Source organism: Lissotriton vulgaris, chromosome 1_1 (genome assembly GCF_964263255.1).
Source record: "Lissotriton vulgaris chromosome 1_1, aLisVul1.2, whole genome shotgun sequence".
Classification (NCBI taxonomy): Eukaryota; Metazoa; Chordata; class Amphibia; order Caudata; family Salamandridae; genus Lissotriton; species Lissotriton vulgaris.
Genome location: NC_141685.1, coordinates 1828738482 through 1828757563, shown reverse-complemented (window position 1 = coordinate 1828757563; position 19082 = coordinate 1828738482). Strand labels below are relative to the sequence as shown.

The following is a 19082-nucleotide window of genomic DNA, read 5'->3' as shown; positions in this document are numbered from 1 at the left end:
GAGGCCCGCTCCCCTTCGAGCAAAATCTTCTTCACATCCTCCTTAGACGAATCCTGCAGTTCGTCTACAAATGGGGCAAGATCGCACCACATTTGTCGATCATAGCGTCCCAGAATCGCTAACGCATTGGCTGCCCTAACCAGGAGACTGGCCATAGCTGAAAACCTCTTGCCCACATTGTCTAGGCGCCTGCCCTCCTTATCCGGCGGCGTAGTCATCGGCGTAGAAGGATTCTTGGACTTGCTCTGGGCAGCCTGCGAAATGACCGAATCCGGTTTCGGTTGGCCAAGTAAACATGCTGGACTGCCATCCGGTGCCTTATACTTCTTTTCTAGTCTCGGAAGTACCGGGAGGACTGTGGCCGGATTATGCATAGCCTTCAAGCCCTCAGACCAGACATGCTCAATGATTGGAATGGACCTCACTGACTTTCTGAATGGTTCTTTAAAGTCATACAAAAAGCAATCCGATTGCACTGTGGTCACTGGGAGACCAAATCTTTTGGATGCCCTGTCCATTAAGTTGTGAAACCCTCCAACGTCCGCTGGAGGCGAAGTAATATTATCCGGGTCGGTGTTGTCCGGATCTATAGGGTCAGCAGTATTCCATGGCGCCTGTTGATCTTGATCAGGATCCGCTTGCTGGTCTGCATCAGAAGACGCAGCGTCATCATCATCAGTATCTGGCACCTGTACTACCTCTTGAGGGCGCACTTCCAGCGCAGCGGCACGCTCTCTTGGAGGTAAAGAATGGTCTGCCCCAGGACGTAATGTCTGAGGCGGAGGTGTCGTGGGGCGCACTTGTTGGGTTTCCGGAGGCGCCGGGAAACGTTGCTTGTAATCCCGCAACATAAGTTGTAAATCCGTCACTAAAGTGGATGGTATTGCCACCATACCCTCAGGTAACTGACGCCTCGGTTGTTGTGGAGGCACGCGCCTGGTAGCAGTACGTTCCTCCCCATAATAATGCTCTGGAGCATAGTGCTGTCGTTCCATCTGCTCCTCCTCAGAGCTAAACTCCTGCACCTTAACCTGAAGGTCAGAAGGGCTATAGGCCTGCCCAAATTCACTGAAAGTCTCTTCCTCAGAGTCATCCTCCAATAGTAGTGTTGGTGGTAGCTTCTGAACCTGGCGAGGAGACGTCATCTCTGGCGTGATCTGATGCCTTTTCCGTGAAAAAACATGTTTTCCCGCCATTTCCATCGTCGACGAGGTCGTCGTCGACGAGGCCGTCGTCGACGAGGCCGTCGTCGACGGGAAGGTCTTCTGTGTCTGTGTCGACAGTGGAAGTGTAGACATAGAAAGTGTCTTCGTCGACGAGGATAGCGTCGTCGACGAGGTGAAGCTCATCGTCGACGATGGTGGAATCGTCGACGGGACCGTCGACGAGCTCGTCGTCATCAACATGGCAACAGGCGTCGTCGACATCGTCGTCGTCGAAGTCGTTCTCGTCGACGACACCGCCGTCGACAGCAGCTTTGCAGACATTGTCGTCGACGTGGAGGTGGTCACCCTCGTCGACGACGAGCAGGATTCCGGAGCCTTGAAAACAGTCGACGGTGTAGGCGTCGACGCAGCCGTCGTCGACGAGCCCGTCGACGAGGCAACCTTGGTAGAGCTGTCCTTTTTAACACTCGTAGACGACGTACCTGGGAGTTTAGTCGTCGACGGTTTCTGCTTCTTGTCTGAAGCGACCTCTTGAGTCGGGGTTGAAGGCTTGTTGACCCCACGATCTTTCTCTGAGGAAGGCGAAGAGACTGTAGAAGCCTTTCTCACCTTTTTTGAGGCCGGAAGTTCCTCAGGCTTACCCTGCCTCTCCTTTTCACCTCGGTGAGGAGATTTTTGGGCAGCCGGCCTGTCGGACCTGTCAGAGGTCCCTGGTAAGGCCTTGTGACGGGACTCGTCTGAAGCAGAAAGGGGGGACCTACCCCTTTTTTGAGACCTTCTGGAAGACACCATAGACGAGGAGCCCTCACTGTCCGAAGAGATGTCGTCTTTCCGGTCTTTCATCTTCTGAAGCCATGTGAGGAGACGTCCTTCCCTGTCCCTCTGGGTCTTAGCTGAGAAGGATCTGCAAATCGGACAGCCTGTTGGTTTATGGTCCGGATATAAACAGTAGATACAATCCTCATGTTTGTCCTCGACAAACAACCTCTTCTTAGAGCAGGTGGCACAGGCTCTAAAAAGGGCTTTCCTCTCCGACATGCTGAGAAAAAAATCCAAGTAGTTGAAGAAAAAACTGAAGAAAACTGAGCAGAGCTCAATGGAGACTCCCTTGCACAACGTGCGGTAGAAAATCTGAGGCTCTGAGCTTCTCTCAGGAAGGTTCTATGGGGTGAGGCTGCTCTGATTGGCTGCTGCAGAAATTTGGTCTCTTTTACAAAAAGAGGTGGATAAGCTACAAAATGAGATGAGGCCTAGGCCTATTTTTTCACTTTGTGCTTACTACTATAGTTTTTTACTATTTACCGAGGCTCCCATTCCGACGACGGGGAATGATACAAAGCATGGGAATCTATGAAAGTTCCAATACTGGGGCAATCAAAGTTAACCACTGTCTTGCAACCAGTACCCGGTCTCAATTGGAGTGCCTCAAGGCTCCACACTCTTCCCCCACGCTTTTCAATCTTTTCATGGAACCACTCTCTGAAATTCTTAACAGCTCTAACATTCAATACCATATGTATGCAAATGACACTAAATTGTATTTGAAAATTTCCTTGCCAGATAACATTAAAACTCTCAACTGTGTGCTGCAAAAAACTTAACGATAGTTAACTCATAATTATCTTTTGGTAAATACTCTCAAGACAGATTTCCTCTTGATTGCTCCCACAATCACCCTGCGCCCACTCAAGACTGGCTCAAACAACTTACAGCCTTCAACTGCATCCCTCATGTTGTTCACTATGCAAGATCGTTATACACAACTCTGGACAAATACCTGAATATTCAAGATCACATCAGTAAATCTACAAGGGGAGCCAATCACCAGCTCAACATACTGACGAAAATCAAGTAATTCTTGCCTTCTGACAACATTCAGTCTGCAGTCCAATCCCTAGTTATCTCACATTTGGAGTATGGAATGGTGATACTGGCTGGGTTACCTAAAGCTAGATTGACACCTCTAAGAGTGACTCTGTGCTCTGCGGCCAGAGTGCCCACTGGTTTCAGGAAACATAACCACATCACAACTTACCTAATTCAACTAAACTGGCTGTCTATCAAAGCAGGGATCCGTTTCAAGATTGTCTGCCTGATGCACAAAGCTCTTCCCTACAACACCCCCTTCTACCTGGCAAAAAACTTTAACTATTGGGTTTGAATAGGAGCCTAAGAGCCTATAATACCCTACTGCTGACACCTCCCAAATTCAAAAAGAAAAGAACCTATAATCGTGCGTTCTTGGTCTTGCACCAAGAAGATGGAACGCTCTTCCTCCCGAGATTAGATCATTCAAAACAAGTCAATGGTTACTCATGAATGACCATCTAAAGCAACAGTCATGAAGCCATCGTCACTAACTTATTTCCGTTTGACACTCTTTTATACTTCTAATCATAAGTCTTAATTTTGTCTCTCCATTTGCCCTTCAATATTTGCTGCTCTTCTGGTTCTCTATATGTTCCACAAGATGGATTGTTACATTTGTTCAATGTTGTAATTTGCGTTTCCCACGTGCCCAACAAGACTTATTGCATTTCCTCGTACCTCACATGTCCCACAAGATGGGATGTTGCTTGTTCAAGTTTTAAGTTCCTTTGGTGTTATACTCATGCTTTTAACTCCCTTCGCTTCCGTTCCTTTGTAGAGCGCTCAGATACCTGTACGGGTCATGTTCACGCTTTATAAAACATTTCAAATAAATAAATAATAAACGTAATGGTGTTCAGCTGAGGGTCAAAATGATTTCTTGTTCTTCCACCACTGGAAATTGTGATCACTCTTACCATTGACCAGTCACTTGTGACCATTGCCTGGACAGATACTTCTGTAGTGGACGCATGTGCAGACGAGGGAATGGTACTATGGCAATTGCAGGAGATCATCATCCCCAAAAATGTCATGATCGTACTCACTTTTAGAGATCAAAATGATTGAAAATAAATAGGAAGCAACCTTTGAAATTCCATTACCCTTTCTCGGTTGGTATAGGTTTTGCCTATTCCAGGATTTAGAACTGTCCCAGAAAGGGTTGCATTTGCTTAGGACAGAGACAGGACTTTCAGGCATTAATTGTAAACCCAAGTCTGTGTTAGAGAGAAACGGCTGCATGAGTGCATATTAGGCATTACTTGCAACACCAACAGACCTTAGGGGAAAAAATGTTAACAAACTACTTTGTCAACAATTGACTGTCACTTACTATTGGACATATTTTGTTTATTTGAACGACTAATTTTCTCTACTGTTATTAAAAACTACCCAAGCTAGCTGTAGATGGGTTATATCAATATCATATAATACCATAATATATACACTATGGGAATTTAGTTTAGGAATTTCACTCTAATTTCTCGTATACTCATTTCGTCAATAAGGGGCCCATGACTTTTTGTGCACTTGGTCCACCTTTTTTGGTAGTCCCTGGTGTATACAATCAACACGTTAGTCTTAATCATAGATTTGTATGTATACGTGTACTCCGACTGTTCCTTGTCCAAGTTTTTTATTCCATCTATTGTGGACGCCTATTATGGAAATGTCTATACTTTTCTGCCTGGTTGCTTCCGGCCTCCTTAGGACTATACAAGGTACGTGAAACCTTCATATCAAAATATAAATTGTTACTACAAAATAAATAATATACCTTTTGAGAATGCGATATTGTGGAAACTAGCACATGTATATTCTACACAGTCAAAAATAATTTTTTATATGTGAAAATATATAGCATGCTCATGCAGTGTCCAGAGCCATACTAGTTACCTTTTTTGATAAACAATTGTTGCCATGGACCTTTTGTGCTCAGAACAAAGCAGCACATACTAGGTTCAGAATGTGCAGACGGTTGTATCCTACCAAGCAATGGAGGAGGGACCCCATGTGTGTAATACATTATGGGTAAGAGAGCTTAGGTCGATCCTCCACCTAAGGGGCGATGATACATTTGTCTTAGTACTGGAGATAAAAGGGAACTAGCCCAAGCGTGGTGGTGCCAATATATAACCAACTCAGTGAGGACCTATGCTGCGTGGAATATGTGCTCTTTCAGACCCCTCCTTTACGCACTACTGACAGCTACTGCTCTTTATCAGCAAATCATTTTTATACAGAAAAACATGAATGGTGCTGCAGTGCAGATGCGGTGAGATCACCACTAAGCATTTGGCAAAAATCTAAGGGGTATTTCGGAACCCAAATTGCAGAACTTTGAAGAAGTAGTCTTGTCAACGTACCCCACATCTGACGTAGCGATGCATGTTGGATGAATACGGATGTGAAAGTAGGCGTCCTAGAGATCAATTGTCGCGAAAGAATCTTCTGCGTACAGAAGTAAAATGATGCCCTGCTGGAATTTCATCTTGAAATGCTTTGACAGGACATAACGGTTTAATGGCCTGAAGTTGATGATGAGTTGCAAGGTGCCATTCTACTTTGGGATGAGAAGTACAGAGAGTTCACTCCTTGGTCCTGCTAGTGCAGGGGCACTAGTTCAAAGGCCCCTTTGTTGCTGAGAAGTGCTTGTACTTCCTCTTGCAGCTGTAGTTGAAGTTCCTGATTACATGATGTCAAGGTGGGATGTTTGGTGGTGTGAAACCCAAAGCAGCATCCTTGCTCTCTATACATAGGTCACCTTGAGATTACTTCTACATGCTGGAGAAGGAATAACCACATTCTCCCCCTAATAGGTATTGTATGGTCCGGATGCATATAGTGGGAATGTCAGTGCTCAAGTATGGAGGCCATTTTCAGAGTCACCTCTTCCCCTTTCCCGACTATTACTCTTCAGGTGTAGGACTTCTGGGCCTGTCTCTTTTGAAAGGGTTGAGGATACAGAAACCCAGAAAGCTGTGGTGTTGTTGCAGCTTTTGCATTCCCTTGCACCTGTTGGCACCAGACTTGGCAACCTGCCTTTGGCGTGCTCCCATGTCTTTTACAGAATCAACATTTTTTTTTTCTTTTTCAACATTGTGTCCACCTCAGATCAGAAGAAGTGCTCTCCACTGAAGGCAAAGTTGATTAGATGCTGTTGGACCACTGGACATAACCCAGAGAATCTCAGCCATGCGTGTGTTTGAATGACTGTACTGGTACTCACCTTCCTGGAAGTAGTGTCAGCTGCACACAGAGTATTACCAAAGAGACATGTTATAGCCCATATGCAAGTCTTTTACAATGGACGAGTGTGCAAGCAACTAAAAGCGAATGTTGTTTAGGCCCACCTTCAATCTCAGGCAAAGGTGAATTAAATTGCACAATTGTGGCTGCTAATGACATGGAATATTGAGTCATGTAATACTCTGTTCTTTTACTTTGGTCTTACAACATATTCTAGCTCATTTACATCACAGATATGATTAAAAGAAATAAAAGAAGAAATTACCTTTTCTTTCTGTAGGGTGTTCAACGATGTCTCTTGCTCTGTAAGCTGCTGATTTTTATTTGTTAAATCTTGATCGAGACTTGAAATTCTTGCCCTTAGATCCATAATTAACTTTTTCTGAGTACTAATTTCATTTCTACTTGCAACCAAATCTTCATGAGCAATAGCAAGCTTCTCTTCTAAAGACTAATTACAAAGAAACAAAAATGTCAGAACTTTATGCGTTATGTTTTCTAAAACCATCATATTGAAAACTTGTTTAAGAAATAAAAAGCAGCAATAAATAAAAGAACTATGCGTAATCTCAATCTTACATAAGATGTGGGATGTTACCCCGAGCCGATGCAGATTATGGTGAGCAGTAGAAATATGGTCAGTCTTTGGAGATACAGATTGATTTTTTTATTTCAAATATTATTATTATAAACAAGAGTTAAGAATTACAGTTAAGTGTAATGAAATAAGGTATATGACATACAAAAATTTTAAAGCAATGCCTATCTAATCTGTTTCACTATCACAACTATGGTATTGAGCCCCAATAATGTAATTACCAGTAAAGTAGTCGAAACAGGAGCATTGGATGAAATGTGAAACATGTATACCAATCGTCAAAATGGTCTTCTAGCGAACCCATGAAATAGATGATATAAAAATAAGACCATGTGCTTACCTGGAGGAAACTAAGAAAAAGACAGGAAGAGAAAAGAGAAAGAAGAACAGTACACCAACCTAAAATTAAAAAAAGGTCTCATCTCAAGTCATTCTCCCATGCAGTCTTTGTATGTATTATATATTTTTATGATAGTAAAACATGCGCATGTGCCTTTACAGTAAATACTTGAGAGCATATTCATGTGCCTTAACCTTATACAGACTACTTTAACTGTAGCTTGATGCCATTCTTAAGGGGCGTCCTGTAAAAATGTCAAAATCATTTGGGAGAAAATGCTTAGAAATGGATGACCAGTATTACAACAGCAGCAAATGTTGAACTTTATCCAGCAGTTTAAACAAGCATTTGCAATGCAATGGTCTCGGCATCATTAAAGGTAGAGCTATTGGCATTGCTCATGACATTTCTTTTTTTTCTTTAAATCATAAATAAATGGCATTGTCATTTACATTGCCAATACACAGCACTCTGCACTCAACAGCACACACCACTCTGCACCTGCACTCACTGCTCTGCACACTCACTCTGCACACTCACTCTGCACACTCACTACTCTGCACTCACTACTCTGCATTCTGCACTCACTCACTACTCTGCACTCACTACTCTGCATTCTGCACTCACTCACTACTCTGCACTCACTCACTACTCTGCACACACTCACTACTCTGCACACACTCACTACTCTGCACACACTCACTACTCTGCACTCACCCACTACTCTGCACTCACCCACTACTCTGCACTCACCCACTACTCTGCACACACCCACTACTCTGCACACACCCACTACTCTGCACACACCCACTACTCTGCACACACCCACTACTCTGCACACACTCACTACTCTGCACACACTCACTACTCTGCACACACTCACTACTCTGCACACACTCACTACTCTGCACACACTCACTACTCTGCACACACACACTACTCTGCACACACACACTACTCTGCACACACACACTACTCTGCACACACACACTACTCTGCACACACACACTACTCTGCACACACTACTCTGCACACACTACTCTGCACACACTACTCTGCACACACTACTCTGCACACACTACTCTGCACACACTACTCTGCACACACTACTCTGCACACACTACTCTGCACACACTACTCTGCACACACTACTCTGCACACACTACTCTGCACACACTACTCTGCACACACTACTCTGCACACACTACTCTGCACACACTACTCTGCACACACTACTCTGCACACACTACTCTGCACACACTACTCTGCACACACTACTCTGCACACACTACTCTGCACACACTACTCTGCACACACTACTCTGCACACACTACTCTGCATTCTCCCTTCCGTAGTGTAAATGCCTTTCACGGCCGGATGCAGTATGTAGGTACTCTCATATATTTCTTGGCACCTACGATGTAAGACTGTGTGTTGGATGTAGGAGGACATATATAGCAGTTTTGTTTCACTCATTGCACTAGCACTGTGCTTTTATCCTCTCTTCTCCGTTTGATTAAACACATCACTTATTAAGAGGGGGGCTTCGGGCAGCGCGCCTGGCGCTGTGACAGGGAAGGGACGCATGTCTCCTCACAGGAAAGGGTCGGCGGCAGCAGTGCTTTACTGCACATTCTGCAAAGCAACCCGCCGCATCAGCATCATCTCCAGCGCGTCGGGTCAACCGTAAAAAGTGCCCCGTGTCAAGAAACAGCATAACAAGTACCCAGGCACACGCGCTCCTCCGAGAGGGGCTCTTGGATAAATGCAGTTGGGTGGCACGCGCGGTATTTTTCGATGGGCCGCAAAATGGATTCGTCAAGATATGTTCTAGACCACCACCCATCTGTGAAAGTTTTCAAAAAATCTTTTACGTCGCTACCAATACAGGCACAGCAGAGCTGCCAGACAGGCACGTGGCGAGCCAGCGAGCCCCGAGCTTACAGCACGTTAGACTGAGAGGCATATTATAACTATGCTGTTATGGGTATGGCTTAACACTAAAATACCTAGCGTACAAAGGCCAACATGTCATAACTAGTTTAAGCTAACCTACAGAAACGGCATTGTTCCCTTTGGCAGACATGGGACCCTATTCGAATGACTCAGATATTGTGTCACTGTGAAAGTACATACTGCATTCCCTTACTCGTTTGTATAAATATTCCGTCAATGGAAAAGCAGAACGAGCAAAAAATAGAAAACGAATGTCACACGTGGTATAAAAACATTTGTATTAATGAACACTGTGCCCCGGAAGTCAGGCACGGTCACGGGGCCACGTCCAGACCGGAAGAGGAGGCAGGCGGAGTCAAATGCGTCTCGCGCCCGGGGCTCCTGTGAGCAGTGTGGAGCCCCGGGGCCGCGCCAGCAGGAGGTTGGGCGCCGCGTGCTGAGAGCAGAGTCCCCGACATTGGCCAGGTAAGTTCCAAAAGGCTGGGGGGCTTGGTGCACTTGTGTGTGTGTGTGCGTGTGTGCGTGTATGCTCGTGTGTGTATGTATGTGTGCGACGGTGACGGCGGGGGAGGGAGGGGGGCCTCGGTGCACTTGTGTGTGTGCGCGTGTGTGTGTATGTGTCAGGGGGGGTGTCTCTGTATGTATGTATGTGCGTGCGTGCATGGGCGCTTGTGTGTGTGTATGCGCATGCGTGTGTGGTGCTTGAGCTTCCCAGGAGACAGCGCCTGGCCACAGCGCGCGGTCACGTTTCAAATCGGCTCCAAGGATGCGCGTGGCCGAAACTGTCTCCTTGGAAGCACACTCGCTAACAAAAGATCTCGGCGAGACGCGCTTCCGCGCGTTGAGCCGAGACCTGATGACTGGATCTGATTGACTTGACAGTTCATTGACAAATGTTCATCAAAGCTCATCAAGAGTTTCAACTTTTCTTTAGTCTGAATAAAAAGCATACCCACCATAGAAGCCTATGATTGGCACTACGATTTTTTAGCAAATTATTGGAGCTGATAAACAGGAACTCTATTTTTGAAGTCTTCAGACTGAAGATACTTGCATTCATCTATTCCTAAATGCACAGAAACTCTTTTGATACTTTACTTTGGGTAAAAAGGCTGGTGAGTTGCATGAGAGGAGCTAAAAATATATATTATGGCTGGGTTTTCTCCTTGGGAAAAAGGAATTTGTAAAAAGAATAGTTAAACATTGCCTCTACAGCGTGCTGAACATGCAGGATTTAAAATCCCACATTGAAGGGTAAGTTCTGTGTGTGTATCATGTAGGAGCACATCTGAGTAAAGTTTAGCAACATGTCACTTTTGGTGTAATCCTATTTAGTAGTTTTTGAGAGTGCATTTCTATAGGGACTGACATTGGGACCACCAACTTTATGCGCCTCCTTCTTCATCTTCCCAGATGGATCTGCATGAAACAATGAATGCTGCAAATTAATTAAACCTATAACATTTTTGGAACGTTTTGTGCAGATTCACCATAGAGTACCAAACTTATAGGTAGACCAAAAGATCGATGGTCTGTCGGAGACAATCAAAAGTCTAACACAGTGATTATTGATACTGTGTATTTTGTAGTACATATGCAGGTGCACAGAAGGTAACATGCCATTCATTACCGTTGTTGACTTTGGAATGCGACCACGACGCACAAGGAGCAAAGTCTCCAGTTGATCTTAACATTTACACTTCCATAAACCTTAGTAATAAATAACACTTAATTCTTTCGTATCTGCGTATATGGTTTATTGTCATACAGAGTTGTTATAAACAAACGTATTTAACCAGAACCAGGGCAAAAAAACGTTAAATCCAAGCACCAAGATAAAATCACATGGATCAGAATTTGTGATTGTTAGCAGAGTTGTTTTCCTCTACTAAGTCATTGTGATATGCATTCTGTACGAAAATAAGAAGTTCTTTCTCTTGTCAGATGCACTGCATCGGAATAATAAAGTAGAACTTACTTGACCTATTGTAATAAAAATGGATTGTGTGTTTATTTTTACACTGGTAACAAATAACGAGATGTATCAACACGTTCATTTTAAATGCCCTGGCGTAGTTATCTATCTAAGCTATAAGTTGCTTACCTTCTGGAACACACTCCATGGTGGCTTTTTGAACTATAGATTCCTCAGCTAGTGACTCTTCCCAGGTGCCTTCGGACTATGTGCAGACATAAGTTTATTAGTTGGTCTTTCCCACTCCCTCAGATGCAGTGCAGGACTGACAGACTTCGAACACAGCGTAAAGATTAACTTAATACCTTATTAATTCCTAAAAGTGCACTAAAAAGAACAGCCCACAACAGAAAACAGGGAGGTGGGTGGGATGTGCGATATCTGGTGAACATCTATCAGAATAACAAGTTACTTACCTTCTGTGACGATACGTCTGTAAGAAACATAGGTTAGTTATAGATTCCCTTAGTTATAGATCACTTCCGGCTTGCGCATTGGCAGGAGGGACTCGTTACCGTTTTTCCATCAGAGAGGATTTCTGTTCGTCTCTAGACACTCAACAGCGTCGGAAAGCCTCTACTCGCATCTATTTTTCTGTCTAAAGCTGTGCTTCTAATACTCAAATACGGATGATGGTTCTGGATTCCACCGAACCGCTGCACATTAGCTGAGTGTTCTACATCTTATCTGACGTCCTTCCGGGTCTTGTTCCCATACCTTGGACCTCTGGAGGACCGGGCCGATCCCCCTTGCACTTCTAGGATATTGACTAGGGCCTGTTCTAGGCTGGCTTTATGATCTGTGTTGCCAGCCACGACTGTGACTAGGACTCGCACTTTTGGTCTTTCTACTTTGAGAGACCGCGCCTAAATCTATTTTCAGTGTTCTTCGCCCTGATGAAGGAAGCTTGTATTGGCACTTTTACGAAACGCGTGTCGGCGCTTTCTTTGGATGTCTATGTTTGAATGTGTTTGTGTGTAGTGGTATGTGAATGATTTCAGTTTGAATGTATGATTGAGTGAATTATGTGCCAATCTTTTATTGTCTCTTGTGTCCTTAGGCTGATGTTACATTTTCTATGTATGTTTTTCTAAGAAAAATGTATACAAAAATATGAGAAAGAAATGTATTGTGTATCAATTAACTACTGACAATTTATATTAAACAACTTGTTTTTATGTGAATAAAAATAAATATTTGATATTATTTAGTTGTTTTGAGGGTGTTTCTTGGACTGTTGTAGATATCTTCTTTCCCTCTTTCTACCGTTGGGAACTCCCCTTTCATGTTGTTTGACTATTTTCTCGCCCTGGCGGGTTGTTCCCCGTTTACTGTGTTTAGGATTCAGGGTCCCTCTTCTGTATTTTGCATAGTGATAGATTCCTTACCTTAGAATTACCGCCAGCGTCAGACTGGATCTGGAATGTTTTTCGTCAGCAGTACCCCTGTGCGTCAAAAGGTGGCGTGTGTCTACTCCGTGCCAGTCATCGACCACTGATGCACAAAGCTAGGGCCCTGAATGGATGTCCTTAACCCTAGAAGTCGGTTTGCAGAACGGGGATGATGGGTGGGGCGGTAAGGAATCTATAACTAATCTATGTTTCTTACAGATATATCGGTACTGAAGTTAAGTAACTTGTTCATCTGAAAGAAACAGTTAGTAATAGATTCCTTACTTTAGAATAGATACGCCAGCAATTCCAACCCTGTAGGTGGGTCTGCGAACCAAGTTCACACCAGAAAGTCCTGGAGAACAGAACAGCCAAGGAAGCCATCTTTCCGGACTTGGCTGTCCAAGCAGTAGTGTCTTGTAAACGTGTGCAGCAATGCCAACGTAGCTGCCTGACAGATGTCATTTAGGGGGACTCCTCGTCCCAAAGCAGTATTAGCTGCCATCGCCCTAATGGAATGGGGGTGCAGCCCCACTGGAGGCTTCTCCTTAGCCAAACAATAGCAGGCTTTGATGCACATAATGACCCACCTGGAGATGGTCCCTTTGTGCACGGCCTGAACTTTCTTAGCACCCTCTTAACCTACAAAGAGTTGGTCATCCACCGGGAATTGTTTTGTGCGATCCAAGTAAGAAGAGTGAGTGCAAGACTGATCGCCCGAAGCTCCAGAAGGTTGATGTGGATCTCGGACTCCGCCGGAAACCAGAGGCCTCTGATCTCCGCCTCTCCCATGTGGCCGCCCCATCCCAGAAGGGATGAGTCTGTCACCACTGTGTGTTCTGGTTGGGGAAGGGAGAGAGATCTGCTGTTAACCCAATCCTGGTTCGTGAGCTACTACTGCAATTGTCGTGCAGTGCCCCTCGAGAACTGGACGCAATCGGACAGATTACCCTGATGCTGCGCCCACTGGAACTTCAGGTCCCACTGCAGAGCCCGCATATGCCACCTGGCATGATCGATCAGCAGGATGCAGGAGGCCATGAGGCCCAGCAGCCTCAGGGTTACCCTGACCGAAACCCGGGACAGGGGCTGAAAGATCTGAATCATAGCCTGAATATCCCGGACTCCCTCTGCGAGAGGATAAACCTAAAACTGCGTGGTGTCCAGAACCGCTCCGATGAAGAGGAGTTTCTGAGAGGGGGTCAGGTGTGACTTCAACAGGTTGATGGAGAACCTCAGCGAATGCAGGAGGTCGCCCATAGTCTGGAGGTGGGAGATAACAGCCTGGGGTGAGCCCGCCTTCAAACAGCCAGTCGTCGAAATAGGGGGAAGACTGGAACCCCTGATCTGCGCAGATGAGCTGGGACCACTGCCATCACTTTCGTGAACACCCGAGAGGTGCTGGTAAGGCCAAAGGGGAGCACAGTAAACTGAAAGTGCTTGTGGCCTACCGTGAATCTCAGGTAACAGCGGGGTTCGGCAGGACGGGGATTCCGAAAGTAAGCATCCTGCAAGTCCAAAGCTACCATCCGGTCTCCAGGGTCGAGAGCAGACAAGACCGGAGCGAGCATCAACATCTTGACCTTCTTCTTCCGGAGGACGTGGTTGACGTTCCTGAGATCTAAGATAGGACTCAGGCCTTTGTCCTTCTTGGGTAACAAAGTAGTGGGAATAACAACCATGACCTACTTCTGGGGCAGGAACGTGCTTGATGGCACCCTTGTTCAAGAGTGCCGAAACTTCCTGTTGGAGAAGGGCCAGGTGATCCTCCGACATGCGATGGTACTGAGGTGGCATGGCGGGAGGGGTAGTCTCGAAGGGGAGGGAGTAGCCTCTTCGGACTATTTGCAAAACACACCTGTACGACGTGATGGTGTGCCAGTAGGGGAGATGATGGCGGATGGTGTTTGGTGGCCCTGAAAAGGTGGACTAGGAAGGTTTGGAGGCTGCTGCAGAGGAGGCTGTGGTGGACTGGCCCTCCTGCTAGCCCCCAGAACCACGCCAGTGGTTCCCACATCCCGGGGTGCACTGGGGCTTAACAGTTTGCGCCGGCCTGTGGCTCTGGGTGGACATAGTGGGGCACCCCTTCCGTAGCCACGAAAGGGGCAAAAGGCAGACTGAGCAGGTCGGGTGGAGGAGCCAGAGAGTCCTTAAAGCGCTCCAGAGCATTGTCTGCCTTGTTGCCGAAAAGGCGACGGTCATCAAAGGGCATGTCCATAAGGGTGGATTGGACATCCCTGGAAAAAACAGTCTAACACAACCAGGCGTAGCATCGAAGGGCTACTGATCATCCTGCCAAGTGCATTAGCGGTATCCAGCCCACAGCAGGGGGTAAACTTCGCTGCGTCTCTCTCCTCGACAACTGCATGGGAGAGTATGGCACAGGCCTCCTTCGGGCACTGAGGCAGAAACTGCCCCACCGTATCACACACAGAGTGGGTGTAACAGCCCACAGACATGCAGTGTTTACCGACCGCAGTGCCAAGCTGGTGGAAGGAAACATTTTATTACCAAGGTAGTCCAGCGTTTTGGATTCCCTTTCCGGTGGTGCAGTAGGGAAGGCTCCTTTAGAAGTGGAGGTGTGAACCACCAAGCTCTCAGGGGTGCGATGTTGGGAGAGGAAAGTGGGGTCGCCCTGGGCCGGGCGGTGGCGTCGGGCAATCATCCTGTACACAGGAGCTTCTGTGTTAGGCCTTGAACAAGTGCCCAAAAGGATGTCCATGAGGGCTTCATTAAACAGGAGCAGGGGCTCAGAAGATCTCGCTGCCAGCTGAAGCACCCTTGTCAGGAGGTTAGTCCCGACTGCCACAGTAGGTAGCTCGAGGTGAAGAGTCACTGCATATGACGCTCCCTCCTCAGTAGCCACGGTAGGAGGAGACAACATGCCTAGGTCTGGGGAGGTATCCAGACCACTGGCATCCCCCAGTTCCTCTCTCCAGTCTGGATCGTACTCCAACTGTTCTGTAAAAGGGTCACCAGACCCCTCCAGTCTTCCTCACCCTCCTCTGGCTGCCAATCTGGCTGAAAAGGGCCAGGGTGGAACACAGGGACAAAAGTACCCATCACAACGGATCCGGCGTCGCCCAACGCCGGTCCGGCTCCATGTCCACATCAGGGTAGAAGCCGGGGTCAACGCCGGCTGGGGGAACAGCTGGTGTCATTTGTGGATGTGGTGTCGGTGGAGTCGGCGCCAGTGGAGGCATAACGAGATCTGTGGAGGCCAAAGGCGCGACAGTGGAGCCGGACTGACGAAGGATGGAGTGCATCGCTTCCTAAAATTGACGAAGCTGGGCTAGGGACGCTCCCGGTCCCGAGAAGGGAAGGAAGGCCGGCGTCAAACCCTAAAGGCTCTGCACGCAGAGCCGTGGGGGGCACCACCCCCATCCTCCGTCGGGCCGGCCGATGGACGAGGGGAAGTCGAAGAGCGACAATGCTTCTTTGACTTCGTCTTGTACTTCAACCTACCTGACCCTGAGTGCGAAGACTTAGAAGAGGAGTGAGGATGACTCTGCGAACGGTTCCTCGACCTCCCAGGCGACCGGGACCTTGTGCAAAGTGGAGCTGACTGCCGAGCCTCAAAGAGCTTTCAGAGCTGCTCCGGCAAACACTTCAGGGCCATGGTTCAACAGTCGGAGCACCACTTGCGGTTCATGGCCGCGCTCCAGGCAGAAGAGGCACATGCGGTGCGGATACGGTCACAGACATCAGTAGGGATACAGGAAACGCAGGCCTTGAAACCGGGCATCCCTCGTGCACCAGGAGCTGGTTTAAGACTCCAAATCTAAGTAGACAAAAGTCGCAAAAACTCAGTCAAAAAGTGACTGGGGGTACCGCTCTCTAGGGATCTGCGCTTGCTGGTGAGGAAAAAGAAAAAACTAACGTCAGGCGCGAGGGCGGCGTCTATGCAGCTACTGCAATGTCATCATGGCGACCACGAGGCCGACAACTGACTTGGAGTTGACCGACGCCACCTTCCGATGCGCAGGGGTACTGCTGACGAAGAACATTCCGGATCCAGTCTGACGCCTGGGGGTAATTCTAAGGTAAGGAATCTACAACGGTTTCTTTCAGATAGAGCATTATCAATTGTAAAGAAGATCTGACGGATACTTTAAACCAGATTCCTCACAAGCTCCCCCCCTGACCTACTCCTTCAATAGCCTGACAGAATATGGGCCATCCGAAGTTAGTCAACCAACTGCCCACCCAATTTAGAGAGGGCAACTGGATGGTTTCTTTGTGCTGTCCATCACCGCCCAGGTGAGGGACAGTATGTACAGTGTACAGTATATATCATGATCAAAACATGGGAGAAAACTCCTGCCGCAAAGTCTTGCGGGCAACGTTGGAGATACCTACTGCAGGATTTGGACATTAAAGTTTGCGTGACGCAGGTAGAGGGAGACCATCTATTCCTCGGAGTCCAAGGTCAGAAGAACATGGGTGAGTGTCATCATTTTTAACTTCTCCTTCTTCAGGAACAATACAATACTGGTAATTGGTTATAATAATTGGTTATAATCTAGGGTATGATCATGGTATAGGTCTGGTGGTATATTTAAACAGCTTTGTTTCCGGCAACTGCACATGAAAAAAAAAAAGAATGGCTTAAACCACAGATGTACATCTATTGAGGGCAATACGCTACTTATTACCATTTTCGAAGCAGGGGTGTCATTGTGACCCTCTTAATCTCCGTCTCTAGTAAGCTATGAGCCCTCTCCACAGCCAAGATTGCTAATACATAGCGTATTACACTGTGTTTCTGCATATATGGTATATATTACTTTGCAGGGCCCATGGTACTGCGCTCAACACTTTCTACTCCAGAACCCACACATCCAAAACACACAACAAGAACACCCACCCAGCCTTCACACTTCCATTATATGACATCCAGGTCAGGCCTACCCCATAGTGTCAGCATCCATTATGCTCCTCCAACAGCCCAATAGAGTATAGGGCATCAGAGGTTAGTCAACCCTTGAATTCAATGCCAGCCTACACCTCCCCATTGAACAAAAAAAACTTTGGGGCCAGATTTAGATCTCAGCGGATTGGTTAGTCCGTCACAACAGTGACAGGTTTTCCATCTGCTGAAATATAAATACCATTTATATCCTATGGGATATATATTTCGTTGGACGGGATATCAGTCAACGCTGTGACTGAGTAAGCCGTCTGCTGAGATCTAAATCAGAAAGAAGGACGACCTCATGATAGCTTCAATGGTCAAACATAAGGCCTTCCCTCCTGATGTTTGTGAAAATAAACAAGTTACTTACCTTTCATAACAATCTTTGTGGTAGTTACTTTAGAGACATGCAAACTCCTAAGCGCTTTAATTCTACCAGAGGCTTAATTGGATCTGGAAAGATTATCGGCTCAGCACCAAGTCCCGGCTATGCCCTGAATGTACAACATCGAGATAAGGTTCCACCCAAGGCACTTATGACAGTTCAACGTCCTTTTTTCCACATCCCTGGAGGTGGAAATGAGGATAATGAGATTGCCACCTCCTGCAGTGCAGGAATCCAGGCCCTGCAACACGGACCGGTGGGGCTGGTGTTCGCTCCCCCTGGGGGGGCCCTCCTCCTGGACATCGGTGGCCGCGGAGGACTGGGGTCCCTAGAGACCAGTAACGTGGCCGCTGGGGGAGACTGCGAGTGGCCATGGAGCTAGGCGATTTGGCAGATACTGGCGGTGGAACCCCCCCCCTCGTAGACCCAGTGAGCGTGAGTACGAACGGCAGCTTGACATCGTGTTGCTGGGGGCTTGATGCCCTGGAGTGGGGATTAACTGCAGATGCTGTGCAGTAGCTGGCCGGATCTGGAGCTGCGGATTTAGTACGGCGGCGCGTGCTGGGGAGCAGTGCTGGGCTTGCCATCTGGCCCGGGACTGCGAGGAGCCATTTTAGACTGGAACGCTAGGGGGGCCTTGCGGGACTGACGTTGAGCTGTGGGGCCCGGAACCTGGAGTGGTGTGGCCAAGACCCACGGGTAGCCCACACTGGATGGCACACTATAGCTGGGGCTTGCCCGGAGGGTTGCCGCTACGACCCGAGATGAGCTTTTAGCCCTGGTGGAAGTAAGGGTGGTATTACCCACTGGTCTAGGTCGCTAGGTCGGAAGGCCTGTAGGGGCCCGCAGGTGGGATTAAGGTGCGCTGCCGCCCGCAGCCATGGGCAAGCCCCGCGCACGGAAGGAAGACGACCTGCCGCCTCCTGGAGTGGACTCTCCATCTCAGGAACATGGGGAGGAACAAGAATTGCCACAGGACCCGGGGATTCAGCTTCAACTGGACAAGATTCTGGCGGCTATAGCAGACTCTCGAGTCGCCCTTCAACAGGACATTGTGCAGGTGGCGACAGGGCTAGGTTTACTACGGGCGGATCACTCAAAGCTTGCTGACCATGTGAAGCAGGCTGAAACTGCGCTTCAGGAGGTGGGCCCTGCACAGACAGCTCAGTCTTCGACTATGGCAGGAGTACTGGATCACCTAACTGTGCTGGAGCGGCGTGCCGAAGATGCGGAAGGCC

At 47.4% G+C, this 19082-nt stretch overlaps 1 protein-coding gene across 1 annotated transcript in view; it reads right to left on the bottom strand.

Annotated features, from left to right (window-relative positions):
* The window catches only part of EEA1 (early endosome antigen 1), a 641400-nt gene that overhangs the window by 155748 nt on the left and 466570 nt on the right, over positions 1-19082 (bottom strand). The window contains exon 23 of the mRNA XM_086919279.1: positions 6550-6735. Coding sequence (XP_086775405.1) covers positions 6550-6735 — 186 coding nt within the window. The remainder of the gene's footprint in view (positions 1-6549; positions 6736-19082) is intronic.